Source organism: Sinocyclocheilus grahami, unplaced genomic scaffold, assembly GCF_001515645.1.
Source record: "Sinocyclocheilus grahami isolate Dianchi unplaced genomic scaffold, SAMN03320097.WGS_v1.1 scaffold196.1, whole genome shotgun sequence".
NCBI classification, from domain to species: Eukaryota; Metazoa; Chordata; class Actinopteri; order Cypriniformes; family Cyprinidae; genus Sinocyclocheilus; species Sinocyclocheilus grahami.
In genome coordinates this window covers 1,960,458-1,979,234 of record NW_015505375.1, presented here as the reverse complement: position 1 = coordinate 1,979,234, position 18,777 = coordinate 1,960,458, and the positions used below count along the sequence as shown (strand labels likewise).

General features: G+C 37.2%; 1 protein-coding gene across 1 annotated transcript in view; it reads right to left on the bottom strand.

Annotated features, from left to right (window-relative positions):
* The window catches only part of LOC107595093 (unconventional myosin-Ie-like), a 58,321-nt gene that overhangs the window by 28,925 nt on the left and 10,619 nt on the right, over positions 1-18,777 (bottom strand). The window contains exons 2-5 of the mRNA XM_016285406.1: positions 8,152-8,295; positions 5,513-5,602; positions 4,865-4,962; positions 3,937-4,006 (exon numbers count right to left, since the gene is read on the bottom strand). Coding sequence (XP_016140892.1) covers positions 3,937-4,006; positions 4,865-4,962; positions 5,513-5,602; positions 8,152-8,295 — 402 coding nt within the window. The remainder of the gene's footprint in view (positions 1-3,936; positions 4,007-4,864; positions 4,963-5,512; positions 5,603-8,151; positions 8,296-18,777) is intronic.

Here is an 18,777-nt window from a genome sequence, read left to right as displayed (position 1 = left end):
CAGCAGGTCTTCAGCGATCCTTCAGAAATCAGTCTAATTTTCTTATTTGGAGATTCAGAAACATGTTGAAAATGCTGTGCTGCTTAATATTTTTGTGGAAACCTTAATTCAGGATTACGTGATGAATAGAAAGTTCAAAAGAACAGCATTTCTTTGAAAATAGAAATCTTTTGTAACATTATAAATGTTTAATGTTCACTTCTGATCAATTTAAGGCATGCTTGCTGAATAAAAGAATTAAGTTGTAAAAAAACAAAAAATTTTAACGGCAGTGTACAGTACATGTACACAAATGCATCCAGTCAACAGGGCAGGAAAATTTGCTAAATGCTTATACTCAAATTAAACCAGATGAAAATGTCATTCATTAATCCCGTGTAGTTCCATTTCTTGTCCTTCAGTTGCTTTACCCTCTACTTGCATCCTTCTGCCTGCCCTTTGCCTTTGGCAGGGCCATACGCATTGAGATGTATGTGGTTTGGCGAATGATGACAGAAGAAGCTGGTTTATTTTTCTGTATTTCTTCTATTACTGATGTCAGTATTGCCATTTTGAGAAGGCACAGCTGTGGCTCATTAAAGGAAGCTTGGGTAAGCGGTAAGAAGTCCATTACATCACACGGCAGCAGTACTACACACCTTTAATTTCACTTCATCCTATTGTAAGAGCCTCGCCATACATGCAGAAAAGCTTCTCATGCTGGCTCCAAGAGTTCTTACAAGAGCTTCAGTCTGCCATGTGGTTCTCATTCCTTTGTCTTGCAAGTTTATAGGCTCTCCACCTTAAAGGAAATGTCCCTGCTCGTCTACAGGCGATGAAAGCTCTGGGAACACACTCTTGCATTGTACACTCAGTCCACTTAGATTAATTGTCCATGGCTATTTTTAAACATGTCTTTGGGGGATTTGTGATTTGTATGCTGTAATGCTCATTTTTAACTTCCTGTGTACGTTTGCTGACCAAAAATGGGCACAAAAAGAAAAGAAAGTGAGATACATCAGTCATTCAGTCTCATTCAGTAAATGACGAGTCATGCGACTCATTATTCAGTAGCAGAAACATCAGCTCAGCAAATACAGCACTGGGTCACACTGGTGGGAGTGAATGCTTTTGTATATCATACTGTACAGACCACAGGGGCTGCCATACGAATAAGTTGACAAAGTGTTACCAATTACAGTGGAATGATCCGTTAATTCTGTCCTTTAGCACATGCAAAGTCTAATTTATTCAGTAAATTACTTCCTCTGTTGGGGAAGAGAGACTATTTTAATGCCACATCCTTCCTTCTTGTTTCCACCAAACAACAGCCACTACAGACAATGAAAATCACAACATTCCAAAAGAAAGATCCAAAAAGTCCTACACTTAAGGCAATATACAATACCTTTCAAAAGTTTTTTCAGCAAGGACACATTAAATTGATCAAAAGTGACTTTGATATTGTTACAAAAAACCTATTTCAAATCAATGGCCTTTTAAACTTTCTATTCATCAAAGAGTTCTGAAAAAAATTGTATCATGGTTTACACAAAATATTATGCAACACAACTGTTTTCAACATTGATAAGAAGAAATGTTAGTTCAGCACCAAATCAGCATATTAGAATGGTTTCTGAAGGATCATGTGACACTGAAGACTGGAGCAGGTGAACGGACCGAGGGGGACGACCATACCCCCCTGGACTGGAGTAATGGCTGCTGAAAATACAGCTATGCCATCACAAGAATAAATTGCATTTTAAATAGAAAAAGTTATTTTAAATTGTAATAATATTACACTATATTACTGGTTTTACTGTGTTGGTCAATAAAATGCAGCAGAAGAGGCATTTAAAAAAAACAACAACTTTTGAACAGTAACCAGACATGTGAAAATGATCTGTCCTTCATGCATAATGGTCTTTAGAAAAACCTGTGCCTGTCGTCCCAACCAAAATACAGCTTGACCACAGGATGCCTGGGCAGCAATTTCATGGAAGGTTTTGTTTACTATTCTGGATCATCACAATTCCACTTCCAGTCTCTTTATGTGGTCTGACTGAACTGGAAGCAGCTTTCTCCCTATACAAACAAAAGGGTGAGAAAAATGCTGAAACTGAAGTCATCTACTATAAAGTAAGCACTACAGTCACCATCCAGCCCACAGGTGAATATGAGATCTGAAAGAAAGAGCTCAGACTCAGCAGTGAAAATCTCCCTTTCTGCAACTTCCACTCCTTCACTATGTTTACCCATATGCAATAATGTTGCAGGGTGGAAGGGTGAATTCAGACACTTGATTTACATCCAAAAATGAAATGTTTTCTTAAACTAAGGTGGGCAAAAATTTCCCAAACTTTTTTTAAACACTGCACCACTAGCAGCACCATATGAGAGAGCTGTTTGGCAAAGTTCATACAAATTAAGTAAATTCCTTGCTAATTCCTAGACATATCCTAGCCCCAAACTTACACAACTGCTTGAGCCAGAAGTTGACATGTTGGACAGCTCAAACAAACAGAGTAATATTAAAAGCACTACAGAACTAGTGGTCGACCGATATATATTTTTTTGACAGCCGATGCCAATATCTTAAGAGAGCAGGGTGACCGATGCCCGATAAAAAGTCAATATACAGTGTATATTTTAAAGTCAACATTTATGTGATGAAAGTCGAGTCGAGTGGAACTTTGAGCTGAGACTCAAACACCTTGTGCACAGCTATGGCATATCATATGACACAGCGCTGCCCACTTTTTTGCCCACTGCTCATTTTTATCAGTTCTTTTGTCTTTGGGTCGTTATATTTCTCACAGGTTTCTGCTCGGTCTAAATCAGATACAGATAAAGTAGCACAGTAAAGATTACATTTATATGAATGCATTAGTGAGAGAGTGATTGCGTGTGTGAATTAATTCTACCTGGCAGCGTCTCTCTACTAATAGTGAAGCTGTGGGTTTTAGTTACTAATAAATATATGCTAGAACTTTTCAGTTTCTAAGATATTTTATTTAGAAATCACAGAACAGTGTTGACAATACATTTCCACACTACTGAATCATTTTATTTAGAATAAAGCCAAGGTAACACTCATTTTACATACAGCACACAGTGAAAATGACATGAATATGACTGGGAAAATGGATAAAGCACAGCATAGTTTGAAATAAGTTTAAATTTTGTCGATTGTGCGTCTCAGTGAAGCTGAACTCTCCTCCAGTCCAACGCGATCATTTCTAGGATCAAAATGCTGCATTGCACAAGATCTTACAGCTGGATTCGAGCAAAGTTTGTGAAATTAATGTTTATTAGACATTCAAAGATTTGCTGAAATTATATAAATGCGTATTTGCTGAATGCTGACGGTAAACGAGAAAGTATTATAATGTTTGCTTTTCCATTACTAATAATATCAAAGCTATCGTTATAATACTTTTTTGTATACCTTTTAATTCCTTAGTTTAACAGTTCTATCTGATTATTAGACAGACTTTTATCTGTATTGGACAGATCTGTTAAATAGCGACAGCAAACAATGAAGAGGAAGAATGTGAGCGCTGTGTGTTCACGAGCTGCCATTCTCAGAGCCATCAAAATAAAAATCTCGAACATATCGGGCAAACAGAAAAACATATCGGCCAATGCCGATATTTAAAAAATGCCAAATATCGGCTGATATATCAGCCTTGGCGATATATCGGTCAACCACTATACCAATCCAGAGTCTTCACTTGACACTCAATTTAACTCATAATGTCTCATGTGGGTCTCCAATCAAGAAAATTGTTTCTTGACTCATTGGCTCATGTTTTGGTTAAGGCGAGTCAGACTTTAGCTCTCTGATCGCCGTCTCCATCAGGAAGAACCCCCCGCAATATTACACCAATCGCAAATGACTATTCAGTGGAGTTTCCTCCCATTTACAGTAGCAGATGGTCCCTCTAAGGGCCTTACAAGAGCATTTCCTGTGCTCAAGCAGGAAGCACAGGTTACAAAAGCACTTGTGCTTTGTGTCTCGTACATCCTGGAGAAAAAAATTTACAAAATAAAGACCAAAGAATATAAAATTACTTTGCCTATTGTTATTTCATCAAAAGGGAGAAAGGTTATGCTCATCGATTATTAGTGAAATGCACATTCAAAGGGCACCGCTGAAGTTCTCGGGCTCATTGAATCTGTTCTATTCCACCGTATTTTAACCATACACCCTCATTCGTATAACCAAAACAGTAATGACGACTTATTCACTCTGACAGTCCATTGACTCTCCCATTGCAATGTCAGCATTGATGTCATACCAAACCTAATTGTATGTCAAGCCTTTCCCACATTTCACATAAACAGACTGGAGAAAACACATGAATGTCTGTACGTACAATTTAACATGTTAATCTAGTACAAATAATTATATAAAAGAATAACACATTCAAAAATAATGCACTTAATCATGCCCCCTGACCCGTATGTAAATTGATTGATTTGACAAACAGCAGGATGATACGCAACCAAATATGTGTACATATACCAGAATTAAAATATAATGAATAGAATAAAAAGATAAAAGGCTAGATAAATACAAATAAAATTAAAAAATAAAACAACCAATACACTGACTTTTAAAGCCATTTTTCACAACAATTTATTCATCTGCCACGGCAGAATAATGTGTTTTATTCCAAACTATCTTCATCTGAGGGGTTTTCTCAATTTCATTAATTAATCAGAATGATATGTAAATATTTCAGTTAAAAATGAAATTAAGAATACTAATAAACAGCTAGACCATTTATGATAATTACGAATTAAGATACTTGTGACTAAAAGCACCTATAGTACAATGAACTTAAGTCTGATGTTCAGCGTTAAAGTTAGAAAGTTCTCTCACCTGATAATGACACACTGGTTCTCACGATCAATCATCATGTTTCTATACATGTTATCGGCTAGAGCGTAGATATGAGGAGGGTTCTCATACTGAGCCTGAGAGAGAGGGAGAAATGGAGGGAAGCAGATTCATTTCATAATTAACATTACAGTTCATGTTTAGCATTGCATGAGCTCACATTTATAAATAAGCTACTGTGTAGCATATAAGTAAGAACACATTCAAACATCTTATTGACAGGAACTAGAAGCTTGATGAGGAGCCTAGAGCTCTGGCCAAGAGTGGTTAAGAAGATAGACCGGTACATGCTGTTCTGTGGCGGTATAGCCAGGTGGCTTTAATGGGTAAGGTAGGTCTGCGCAGCTATTTTTCTGACTAAGAATGCAGCTGTTAAAAGCATTTGTACCACGTCTACACACTTTAAAAACCTCCTTCTATTAAAATCATTACTAGAGCAATTACTGTTTACAGAAACCTCAAGGTATCGAACTACATAAAGAACTTTATGAGGACAGTTTTGATACAGATCACTGAGTTTAGAAAAATGAGCCTAATTAGTGTGTGTAGTGAATCAAAGTTACATAATACTCTAAAACTAAACCTATGGAACTAAATGTGTTCAGAAAACCATGAAAAAATACTTACCGCGCCTTGGTACATCTCTATTTCTTTCTCCCCAAAGTAAGGCATTTGTTTGAAAGGGTTCACTGAGATGAGTACAGGACCGATGTATGTCTGCAGGTGAAGGTCAAGGCTCAAAAGACTGCTGAAAGGTGGCAAGTAAAGTAATGTTCACCCCAAAATTAAAATTCTGTAACTTTTTACTCTCCCTCATGTCACTCTTAACCTGTATGATCTATAAGGTCTTTCTCCTGTGAAACACAAGAGATGCTATTTTGAAAATGCTAAGTCAATTGGGTCCAAAGCTGTTTGTATGGACAAAACAGTTGAAAATGTTCATCAAAATATCTTCTTTTGTATTCTGCAGAAGAATGACTTTCTGTCATAAAGTTTTGAAGTGATTCATATGATGCGATTTCAAGTTTTCCTTTTTCTTTGGAGTGTTACAAGCTGTTCGGGAATAGATAAGATCCCTAAAGTTGCAAAGACTAAAGTCTCAAACCCAAAGAGATATTCTTTATAAAAGTTAAGACTAGTCCACACCCTCCTAAAACGCCTCGTTTAAACACGCCCCCACATGTCTTCGTCACTGTGTGGGAAGATTTGCATAACACCGCACAAATGTTCACGCAAAGAAAGAAGGCATAACTTTGATTCTCGCTGTAGTATTTTTGCCACCGCCGCCATGTTGTGGAGACGCTGTATGTTTCATTGTGAAAGTGAATCTACTTTGTTTGGTCTTCCAAAGGACACAACTAGAAATCAGTGGTTAAGTTGTATTTACAACACTGTTCCAGAACAGTTCAAACCAAATATTCAGATGTGTGCAGCGCATTTTACGGAGGACGATGACTGTTTCCTGGGAGACTAGCCTACAATGCCGGTGTTCCGGTGAATTGAGTTCCCCTGTTTCCCCTTCGGCACGCATGCTGACCACAGTCTATGATGCTGACAAATAATGCTGACTCACAGTCTGTAAGTACATTTTCATATTTAAAGGATTTGCCACAGATGATTCAAACGCGAGTTTTGAGCAGTGTAGAGCAGTGCTAGTTGTTTGTCATTTCTCCGATCACAAATGCAGACATGGTTTTATGTTTATGCGGCGTGATGCAACGCAACGCGTAAAAAGACAGTATAAGTAATTATAATCAGTAATTATGTCCCCACTGGATGCAACAAATGCCTTGTTTATAATGGGTTTTAATGGTTTTGTCTCGTCGCACTGGGACATGGCATCACAGTGTAAGGATAAAAGAAACTAGAATACTTTGATCTCCTGAGAGGTATGGTAAGGGGCGTAACATTTACATCACACGCTTGAGGAATTTGGCCAATCACAACGCACTGGATAGCTAGTCAATTAGAGCACACCTCGCTTTTCAGAACGATGAGCTTTGTAAAAATCGACGCGTTTCAGAAAGGCGGGGGATAGAAGAGAAACACTAATGTACAGTATGTGGAAAATAATGTGTTTTTTGAACCTTAAACCGCATAAACGCATTTCATTACACCAAATACACAAAATAATGTTCTTTTTTAGCAACGTCATATGACCCCTTTAACGATGACAGAACGTTAATTTGTGGGTGAACTGTCCCTTTAACTATTTCTTTACAAAATGTGTCTTTCTCTGAGAATCAATTAGATGGAAAACTCTCTTTCTGAAAACTATTAGGGGTTTAGCATTCACAATAGAGGAAAACCTCATGGACCATTTTACTCATTGTGGTTGTTAATACTCAGAGGACATTCATAAAACTTTGGCTGGACTGGCAGATGAAAAATGGCCCGAGTGTGAATAATGGACTGGTGACATCAGTAAAGAGTTATATGTGGCAGCAGTGAAGATTTTGGTTATTGGGTCAGAGCCTTATTAAGACGCTGTTGCTCTTCTCTGAATGCAGTGAGAAGGCAATAGCCGGCAGTGAGTGAGTTGAGCTATTTGGCCGCCTGGCCGTAAGTTGCTCACTGCAAATAAAGGAAGTATTGAGCCTGGCGCGCCATGACCTCAGTTCCATATGCTGCTGACTGGAACACTTTGGTGTTGTTTCTATTTTCTGACCACAATCACAGGACTGATTCTGGACCAAAATGACCAGAGTCTGCTAAGACTCCATAAACCTAATATGGCAGAAAATAGAAATACACTGGTAGTGAGGTTTTCATCAAGAAATGGTACGTTTTATCAAGAGGGTCATTTTTAGTGCCAGTAATGTGTGACGAATTAGACATGAACCCTGTCAAGAACATTGGGTTCATAATGAAGAAAGATAAACCAGCATTCTTCGTCCGCCTTCAACAACCTGTTGTTACAAAGCTCTCAGAATCACACATACGGCCTTGATCAAACATAGTCCCTGCTACTGTGGGAAAATAGGACAACATGGATTTGGAAGTTGTACCATAGAGTTCAAGAACAACTTTCGTCATTGTTAAATGTTAGTGTTTAGTGAAGCTTTGGTCAAAATAAACCCAATCAAGATCTCATCTATACTCAAGTGTCCAACAACAGTTTTCTAGTGAGCCACAGAAAAAACATCCATCTGCAAAAACTCAGATAGAAGACATCTGTATTTAGGGTCAGTTTTATATCAGATTGAGATATTACCAACTTAGTAAGACTAAGGATTTATGATTTATTTACAGCTGGACAAGGATACAAAAATAAAGTCATCCATATATCTCTTCTTGAGGTTTTCCACAATGGCGTCCTCATTGATCTTGGAGAGCAACACCATATCATCCACACCACTCTGCTTGACATTGTGGCTTTGCCAGTGGTACCGGTAGTGTCCCCGGCTCCCCTGTGAAAGCAAACACAAACAAAAAACTCTCGTTAGACTGTATACACACCCAAAGATTTTATGTAGCAGGCTAACTGGCTGAAACTGTATTAGCATATCCAAAGACAAATAGACTCTATAACTACATTTCTCTTTGAAGATTGCATTATATATTTTAAAGCTGAAATACTTTCGCTCAAATTTTACATACAGAGACAACTGTAAGTAAGCCATTAATAGGCTGACTTCCTCAAAGAGTGTAAATATTGCAGCTCTGTTGACCTTTCGAAACATTGCTCTGTTTGTATGAGCAGCTTTTTTCTCAATGAATGGTACTGTAAGAGTTTTGGGTGGTATTGAACCACAGTATACTAGTTGTAGCAAGCCAAGTGTACCCAAGTAACAGCACTATTTTACTTCACTACATTATCGTCACTAAAATTCTTCCAAAAAGTAAGATGATTACCCTGCTGGGGAAAAAAATCACTTAAACCAGCCTAAGATTGTTTGTTAGTCTTAGCTGGTTTAAGATTGCCTTTCAGCCTGGCCAAACTGGACTGGACAGCCACTTAAAATTGGCTTATAAACACTCTAAAACCAGGTAAAATAAATAAATTATAAAAGTAAAATAAAATTTATAAAAATTATAAAAGCAAAAAAAAAATCAATTATTAAAACTTACATTACTTAAACTAAAATTAAAATGAAAACTGAAGAAAAAAAGTTCAAAACGTTAATAGCCTAAATATCACAGTAGTATGTAAATAACACTGAAATAACTCTGCAACTAAGACCATTGAACCAGCTTAGGCTAGCTTAAATGGTTATTAATCAGCGGGGTAGGGCTGTGCAAAAAAATCAAATGTGATTTTCATGCGCATCTCGTCAGTAAAGCCGCTTCTGTGATTAGTAGTAAATCTCCAGCACGTGCTTTCAGATGGAGCGGCATTTACTACACAGAGCCGTAATTCACTGACAAGCTATACAAAATCGCGTTCAAAACCGGCAATGAATCGCCACAGCTGGGTATGAATTAATTTCTCCTTGATATTGTGATTCTTAATATATTGCACTATTAGCCATATGTAAGTTATCGTGAAAGCCCTGTTGGGTCAAACTACCTGTTTGGTTGTACAGTGGCAGATGGGGGGCTAAGAAGTCAATGAGAGACCTGTTCAGAAACAACATTTTGCAACTGCTTTTAATGCTACCAAGGACAGACATTACACCTTCATTCTGAATCTCATTCAGTCATGAACGCTGATAAACAAAGTACATTGCTGACAACAGTTAATGTGAGCAAACAGTCCAGTCAGCAAAATGACCATGTCCAATTCACCGCCTGCGGCACATTTAACACAGCTTGTTCTTTTTCACCGCAGCAGATGTTGATTTAGTTTTTCTTAACGGATGAAAGTGCATGGTCAGGAGTCTCCCTAAAGCTCCCTGAGCACTACAAACACTTCTTTTGATCTTCGCCTGATGTTCTCACCATTCCTCCTCTTCTCCCTCGTCCCCTTCTTTTACCTCTCTTCCCATTGTGCTTCCACTCTGGTAATGTTTTTGCACAGGTGTGTCTCCGGAGAGCTTGGGTCATTCATCATGGGATGTAAGTCAATGGCTTCTGGCTACTGTTCTGAGGTCACAATGGCCCGTGAGGAACCAGACCCTTACTCAGAATGACACAAAGCCTCGAGTGCATTTGACAGGACATCAAAAGAGAAGGACTCAAGAAAAGAGGGCAGATACAGAAAGAGAGCCAGACAGACACAGACAGTGAGTGTACTGCTTGGAGAGCACATGATCCAAACGCACTGCTGTTTTAAACATTTTCCTCTGTAATGTTAAATCATTAGTGCATTAGTCTGATTCGAAGGCCACATTTGTCTATATTATTTTCTTACAGCAATTTTCCCAAGCTAAGGAATGTCATGACAATGAAAGCAGGAAAAAAGAAGCACACCAAGTATGGAAGATTTTTTCCCTCCCTTGAAGGACTAATTAACTTGCCATTGTAAACAAGCACAGTACAAGTTTGAGGTAAATTACAGGAAAATAAAGAAACACTATAAATGCTCAACACCATGACAACAATAGGAAACCTCACTTGAACATTATTAGTAGTGGAGCATGCTCAAAAACAATTAAGGAGGAAGGCAGCGTTTTAAACAAAACAGTAAACACTCCTTTCAGACCTTTACAGACTGTTTTGTTTAGTTTATTCTTGCATTATATTACAGCGAGAGCATTCATTGTCCTGCACCTGTTTTTCTAATTCTATTGAACCCTTTCACAATGTTTGAATTCACATCACTGTCACACCATGGGACACATAAACACCTGGAAACAAGATGAACGTCTTCATTCCCAGCACATGTTCCTCATAAACTAAGAGCCAAAGCAGAGCTTCATAAAGAGCTGCAAAAACAGAATGCGAACACACAATTACTTAAATGAGACTTAAATAATAAAAATAAGAAGACAAAGACAAAGAAGAAGAACGACATTTAACAGTTTGAAGTGCTCACTTGTATCATTTAATTTGATAACTACATTCCTACATCTGTTGTTGCTCCCTTATGTGTTAAACTTTTTAAATTAGTAAACAATTCATTACATTGTAAAAAGAAATGCTTTTTCAAAGTTGTATTTAAAACATAGTTTACTGGAGTACGTTTTTTTCAAGAAAGTACTATTTCAGTCTTTCTACTCCAAAATTTCATGTTTAATTCAATGTGTTACTTGCTGTTTCTTAGTTATTATTTGTGAAATTTACTAGCAATTTCTGAGTGAAAATTCGCAGAAAGTTAATCAAAAACACAATCGCAATGGACTAGAGCACAACATTGTAATTTCACTCTCTTCTTTCTGGAGAAGTCTTTACAAAATGCACAAGGACCACACCTACTGTCCAGGACTCAAAGTTATAGACCACACAAAGTCAAGCAAGGAAGAAAACAGCATCTCTGCTTTTAAAGAGCTATAGTTGGTCCCACTAGGCTTATTTAGGGATGAAAGTGTTCCATTTTGTAAAGGAACACCGGAAACAAGGGAGGCTTAAGTTCACTACACTTGTGCTGTGGTTCACCCAGGAACAGCAGGCATTATTTACACCATGACAAAAATTATACCCATCTGCATCATGCAAGGCCAAAATCCCAAACTCCCTGGGAAGACACCAATCAGGATTTAAAATAACCCGGCAATAAAATATCTCAACCCTAACAACTTTACATTAATGCTTACTATTAGAAACAGCGGGAATATGACAGCCTTGTAAAGGCACGAAACCTCTATATCTGTGTTAAGGGGTTTATTTAGCCATAAACACCTGACTGATTGATTTTACAGCTTAGTATGCAACTACTGACCAAAAATATGAAAAGAACACTGCAACAGCAATACAGTAATATTCAGACCAAAGTTATCTGATATCTGCGATGCAAGATGGCGCTAATTGGGTTTGTATGAAAGCATGAGCATATGGTAAACGTGGGGCATGACAATGTCTCACAAGTCCACCAGGGAAGTTTGTATTTACCAGTTTGTACAAATTGTAATTACGATGTCAGGTCCATTCAAATAATTTTGTTTGTAGCAAGTTGGCAATGTCCCTTTACTACAAAAATACAACTTCTACACAAAGATGAATTAAAAATGTGTATCTGGTGTGTTTCTGCTTCATGTATTTATTCAATTTATGAGGGTGCTGCAAAAAATAAATCATTATATATTATATCGTAATTGTACAATAGTATAATATTTTGTACATGCAAGTTAGCAAGATTTTTTTTAAAAGTCATACATTTCAACAACTCAGGAATACGGTCTTACTGTCATAAGAATGCACCATGACATACTGCATTGCCATGGATGATGCAGAAACATCTGATGCTAGATGGTGCATGATAAATTAAGACATTCGTCGTATTAATTGACTAAGGAGCAGCTGTGTGGTCAGTGTAATGTGATTCTCCACACTGGTGAATGGCACATCTGGAGAGTATAGTATACTACTAATGAGGGAGGCTACAATAGGCGCGTTTCCATTACCCTTCAAATTGCGCAAATTGAAATTGTGAATTGAAAATACGACTAATGGAAACATGTTAATTTCACAAAAACGCCCATATATCGCAAAAAAGTTTTTACGCTCACATGAGGTGGTTTTTCAGGTAATGCGAAAAAGGAATAATTCGCAAAACTGCAATGGAAACGGCTTTTTCGCATTTACAGGTCACATGGCATATGTAAAAAGTCATATGATCATTCTTCACTGTACTATAACCTCCAAGAAACACATAATATGTAGCCACTCTCCAGTATAAGGGGCTTTCCCTACCATTAATGCTTTGACAATTTACACTGCACACGTCTGCGGTCTATTTCAACTACGTATTTTAAATACATGAAATACTGCCCATCCCTGGCTACAATAACACCATTCATCCCACTGGGTCTGGCTGGCATTTGTTTGTTTGTTTGTTTATTTTGACAAAAAAAGCGTGAACACAAATGAAGATCTGCCCTTTATTTTACCCACTTATTACATGTGTGGCACTTTTAAAAAATGTACAACTTCACAAAAAAAAACATCACGGAAAGAAGAAATGCTTCATTCATAAAAAGGAGGGTGAAAAAATCCATTGTTCTCTTTGCTAAATCCTCACCAGAAAATACTGTAACAGATCATTTCCCCACTGTAATCCAACAGCAGTTGAAAAATGTCAGCAGCACCAGTCTTAGATCCATGCTTACATGGCAGGCCGTTCCTTCATGCAAATACCATTGCCTTATATGGAGAGTGTGGAGCGGAGCGCAGACTCAGGCACAGGAAATGGCGGGGTTTGATTCAATAAGGCGGCAAATCTTTTACCTCCTCAAACGATCCTTTCCTGTATTATTTGGTATGCATCTCCACTGAAAATATAATCAATTAATGAATACAATCACAAGGCAGTTAAAGCTACAAGACACAGTCTGGTTCTCAGTTTAATGCATTTAGCATATGGCCCACAGTACTGCGGTTTGGCTGAGAATCCGGCTCGGACCTGGCAGTGCTAATAGAAGATTAAGGCAGGAATGTGTAATGAAGTTCATAGTTATTTCAGGAATGCTTTTCAACATATTACAGATCCACATTTCTGATTAACTCACTTTTGCCTAGATAAAAAAGTGCACTTCTAATGCACTTCAAAGTTTAAGCTACATTTTTTGAAATACCTGTACAGCCAATAGACAAAGAACAGTGAACAAAGAAAATAAATAACAAATAAGGTGGTAAATCATGACTTCTGTTGCCAGTAATGATCTCTATGAGATCACTTATAAATTCTCTATGTGAAGCATGCTGAGGGAAGTTATCTGCGTCTCAACAGACTAAGCACTGGTCTTGACCACACAGCAAATACCAATTTGAGAAGCGGTGTGTGAACCCATTTGGATTCACCTTAGAATTCTCTATTATAAAGCCCTATGCAAAATCAGACAAAAGACTACCTGCTAAAGAGCATTCAGAAACACTCATTTTTGAAAACAAAAAGTCCCCTTAGTTATAATGGTTACTAAGCACACCTATTTTATATAAAACCAACGTAAAATATTCTAATACAAGGTGGACTGAGTTGGGAATCTATAACAGATATTGTTTTACCTTCATCATTTAACGTAATAATTTAAATTCAGGCAACTCTTGGAATTTCTGAAGAGAAACAAGGCCATACACAACTTATTTTGCACATGAAAATAATTAATGGAGCCCAATCTGTATTTGTCCTTATGAAAATATTCTATATGGTTTTATAAGCATGTACGAAGGGCTTGCAGACTGTAGCTGAAAATATGATCCATCGGTCTGAATTTTCCATCAGTATTCTGCATGTTAACATACAGTATGTCCTTTCTGACCCCTGGGTCATTACCAGGTCAGTAAGTCCTTTCCAATCAGTTCTTCAGAATATAAACCTTGGCACTCTGATGCATTATAATTGAATGTTGACATGATAATAAAAGAAGAAGAAAAAAAAAACAGTATTTCAAGTATAAGTACCACTACAAACCCTCTGAGTGTTCATTACTCCAATGTGATTTTCAGCTATGTCAGAAGGGGATCAATACTGATGAGAATTCCAGGCCAAAATCTCAGTGTATAATGGTATTTTCACAGCAGGCAGTTGTGAAGCCCTTACAGTCTTAAGTGTTCCTGGAAAATGCCTGACAAAAATAATCCCAGCCTGGACTACTATGTACACAGTGGCAGTCCTTCATTCTGAGTGGTAGTAAACCCTGGACACAGACACAACAGGCTAGTAGGCACTGTAATGTGCTGAAGAAAAACAGGCCCATCCATAGCCAGACTGAAAACACTCAGAACACAAATAGTCGCAACTGCTGAAAAAGCTCAATGCTGTAACACTACAGTGAGGTTTTCAAACTAAGTACAAGCCCAGAGATTAGACTCATCACATGTGTGCAATAAATTGAAACACATTACAAATTCAAAATAAATAAGTCATCATACCCTCATCGTAAACATAAGTCTTGTTTGTTGATTTTGGGAAAACCCAGAAGAGCAGAGAAGGGTTTCTGGGTAAGAAATGGCAATGGAGGCAGTGCTGACTATAGCGTCCCTCCAGAGACAGCAAACACTGAGGGTTTGTGTAAACTGAGATAGGAGTGGCTCTGAAACCTCTGGCTACGGCAGAGAAACTCTGTGCCAAAGTTTCCAAGTTCAGCCCAGCCATATTATTTCTACTCGCTTTTGAAGGCAGTGGAAAAGAATGTAGCACGTTCTGTCTGATGGGGAAGTCTGGAACACCATCATTTTCCCTGAAGTACACATACAGATGGATTATGTTTAGACAAGTATTCCAAATATGGCGCTGAAATACGAATAGTGCAGCTGATGAGACAAGGTGACAGTGCATCATCATATAGATGGCAGTTTATAAACTCAGGATCAAGAGAGTCATCTCATCTCCTGACAGTTCAATATATACAGATCATTTCATCCATATAGTAACACTATCTTGTCGTAGGTTTGTTGGTCAGTCACATATTAGCCAGGAGATGCATAAAAACAGGTGGACAATAATTAATCCCTATAAAATAAATATTTGTAAACTGATTTTAGTGTATTTTACTTCTAAATACTTGTATCTTTAATCTAAATACGTATAACGAAATTACAATAAAATAAAATAAAGAGTGACAAGTTTCATTGACTTCTAGTTTGTCTGAAAATGCTGCACAGTGAAAGACAAATTGCAGACGATCAGAAGAAATGAGATGTATAGAGTATTTATTTTTAATTTCATTAAGAGGGAATTTTCTCCTATGAATGTGAGAGTACATCTGGGTGGGCTTGGATTGTAAACTGTAGCTAGACAAAGTACATATGCTTCTTTAATAAGGTTTGTTTTTCCCAGAATAAATTATACATATCCATCCAATTATACATAGCATTTTCAATGCTGGCCAAAAAAATTTATTTCTCAAAGTAAATATGATTATACGTCATCTAATCCTGTTTGCTTTGAACAAATTCAAGCCAATATTTGCAAACCGGCCACCTGTCCTTCCACAACCGACTACACAACAACAACATCACCTCAGAGAAACTCATACGTACTTTTGCATTTCTCAACATTTCTTGCTATACGAGACAAGCAACTAGCTGATTAGTTAACTACAAAAATATAAAAATAAAAAAATAAAACAAAATAAAATTCACATATTTCAACTGGCTATCAAAACTGGTCATATATGCCCATGCAACCTTTATATTCAGCTTAGAAGCAGTCATAGATTATAGCTCCACTAACTGTCTGCTTTTAAAAGATACATGAAAAAAGATCTTCTCAGAACACACAAATGCACACCAATGATGAATAAATAAAAAGCCTGAAGCTATGTTCATGGGGCAGATTTATGGTTATGTGGATGGCGCTGAAATACGAATAGTGCAGCTGATGAGACAAGGTGACAGTGCATCATCATATAGATGGCAGTTTATAAACTCAGGATCAAGAGAGTCATCTCATCTCCTGACAGTTCAATATATACAGATCATTTCATCCATATAGTAACACTATCTTGTCGTAGGTTTGTTGGTCAGTCACATATTAGCCAGGAGATGGATAAAAACAGGTGGACAATAATTAATCCCTATAAAATAAATATTTGTAAACTGCTTTTAGTGTATTTTACTTCTAAATACTTGTATCTTTAATCTAAATACGTATAGAGTATTTTCCAATTCATGTTCAATAAAAAATAAATAAAAATAAACGAAATTACAATAAAATAAAATAAAGAGTGACAAGTTTCATTGACTTCTAGTTTGTCTGAAAATGCTGCACAGTGAAAGACAAATTGCAGACGATCAGAAGAAATGAGATGTATAGAGTATTTATTTTTAATTTCATTAAGAGGGAATTTTCTCCTATGAATGTGAGAGTACATCTGGGTGGGCTTGGATTGTAAACTGTAGCTAGACAAAGTACATATGCTTCTTTAATAAGGTTTGTTTTTCCCAGAATAAATTATACATATCCATCCAATTATACATAGCATTTTCAATGCTGGCCAAAAAAATTTATTTCTCAAAGTAAATATGATTATACGTCATCTAATCCTGTTTGCTTTGAACAAATTCAAGCCAATATTTGCAAACCGGCCACCTGTCCTTCCACAACCGACTACACAACAACAACATCACCTCAGAGAAACTCATACGTACTTTTGCATTTCTCAACATTTCTTGCTATACGAGACAAGCAACTAGCTGATTAGTTAACTACAAAAATATAAAAATAAAAAAATAAAACAAAATAAAATTCACATATTTCAACTGGCTATCAAAACTGGTCATATATGCCCATGCAACCTTTATATTCAGCTTAGAAGCAGTCATAGATTATAGCTCCACTAACTGTCTGCTTTTAAAAGATACATGAAAAAAGATCTTCTCAGAACACACAAATGCACACCAATGATGAATAAATAAAAAGCCTGAAGCTATGTTCATGGGGCAGATTTATGGTTATGTGGTGTACTTTGTACCTTTTAGAGAGGTGCAATTTCTCAAAGGATGAACACACAGACATCAGGCTTTTACCGTGTTTGATATCGCACACAAAGATAAGCAGATAATGACCATTTCATGAAGCTTCTTGTGCACACAAACAAAAGCCACCTCATAATTTGGTTCAAAATAAAGGAGTGCCTCAGAGAAGAGGCTGACTGGGAAATTAAAGTAATTTCCATAACTGTTTTGTCCTTCTACAGAGCACCTTACAACAAGAATCAATATTTGTTTTAAAGCCAAACTTTTAAAGGGACAGATCACCTAAAAATGAAAATTCTGTCCTCACTTACGCACCCTCATGCTGTTCCAAACATGTATGTCTTCATTCTGTGAAACAGAAAAGGGCATTTTGAAAAAATGTCTCAAAATCTCAATGGGAGGCAGTGTTGTATGAACCTCACTGACTTCCAAAATATGTTCTTTTATGATCCGCAGCAGAAATAAAATGTCATATAGCTTTGGGACACCATGAGGGTGAGTAAATGAACAAATTTTTTGGCTGAACGATCTCTTTGAGAGCTGTAGTACTACAAGTGCTCTTGTACATAAATAACGTCTGCTTCATAAAACTGTCCTGTCTAAAAAAAAATTCCACTGATTCAGAGATGCAACACAACATAAGGAGCCACATTACCAGCCCACATGAGAAGCCTGCAATGAGGACATTAATCAAAGTCAGGCATGTGTGGGATATTGATTAAACACAACAGCGAAGCCCAAGTCCCCTCCTAGTTATTTCATTGTTGTCTATTTTGAGCTGATCTTTAAGGATTGAGATCCCTGACTGAACAACACCCTCGAGCACACCTACATAACAATGAGGAGAATGCATTTCAATCCTCTACAGTATAGACAGGGAATGGAAGGGCCAGTCGGACAGATCTATGGTGGTGGTATTTGTCGACGTCATCCTTTCAAGCTGATCTAGTACAGTTCTAGCATTACTGTAATTGTAGCGACAGGGTGGAGTGAACCGGGAGACAAAGCGGGATGGTCCATTGTGGTCAGGCCTGTGTGTGATGGCAGAATCATGGAAGAGTAAACAGAACCATCACAGGAATGTTTCGGATCAGGGGCTCTTACTCATAGCCAACGGAAAATGGGAGCTGGCAAGTGACGAGAACAAATCCCCCAGTTCCCAATGGAGTAATGGTTCTGATCAGAAACAGCAAACTGGGATCTTACATTAGTGCCGCTTCCAAGCACACAGCTTTATCACTCTCAGACAGCTTAAATTTACTTAATTACTGAGATTAAATTAAATGAATGACTATAGTATTCATGATAATAATTGTCCAATACTGTTTCAGGATGCAGCATAGGTCATGTTATATTATACCATATATATACAGTATATATATATATATATATATATATATATATATATATATATATATATATATATATATATATAT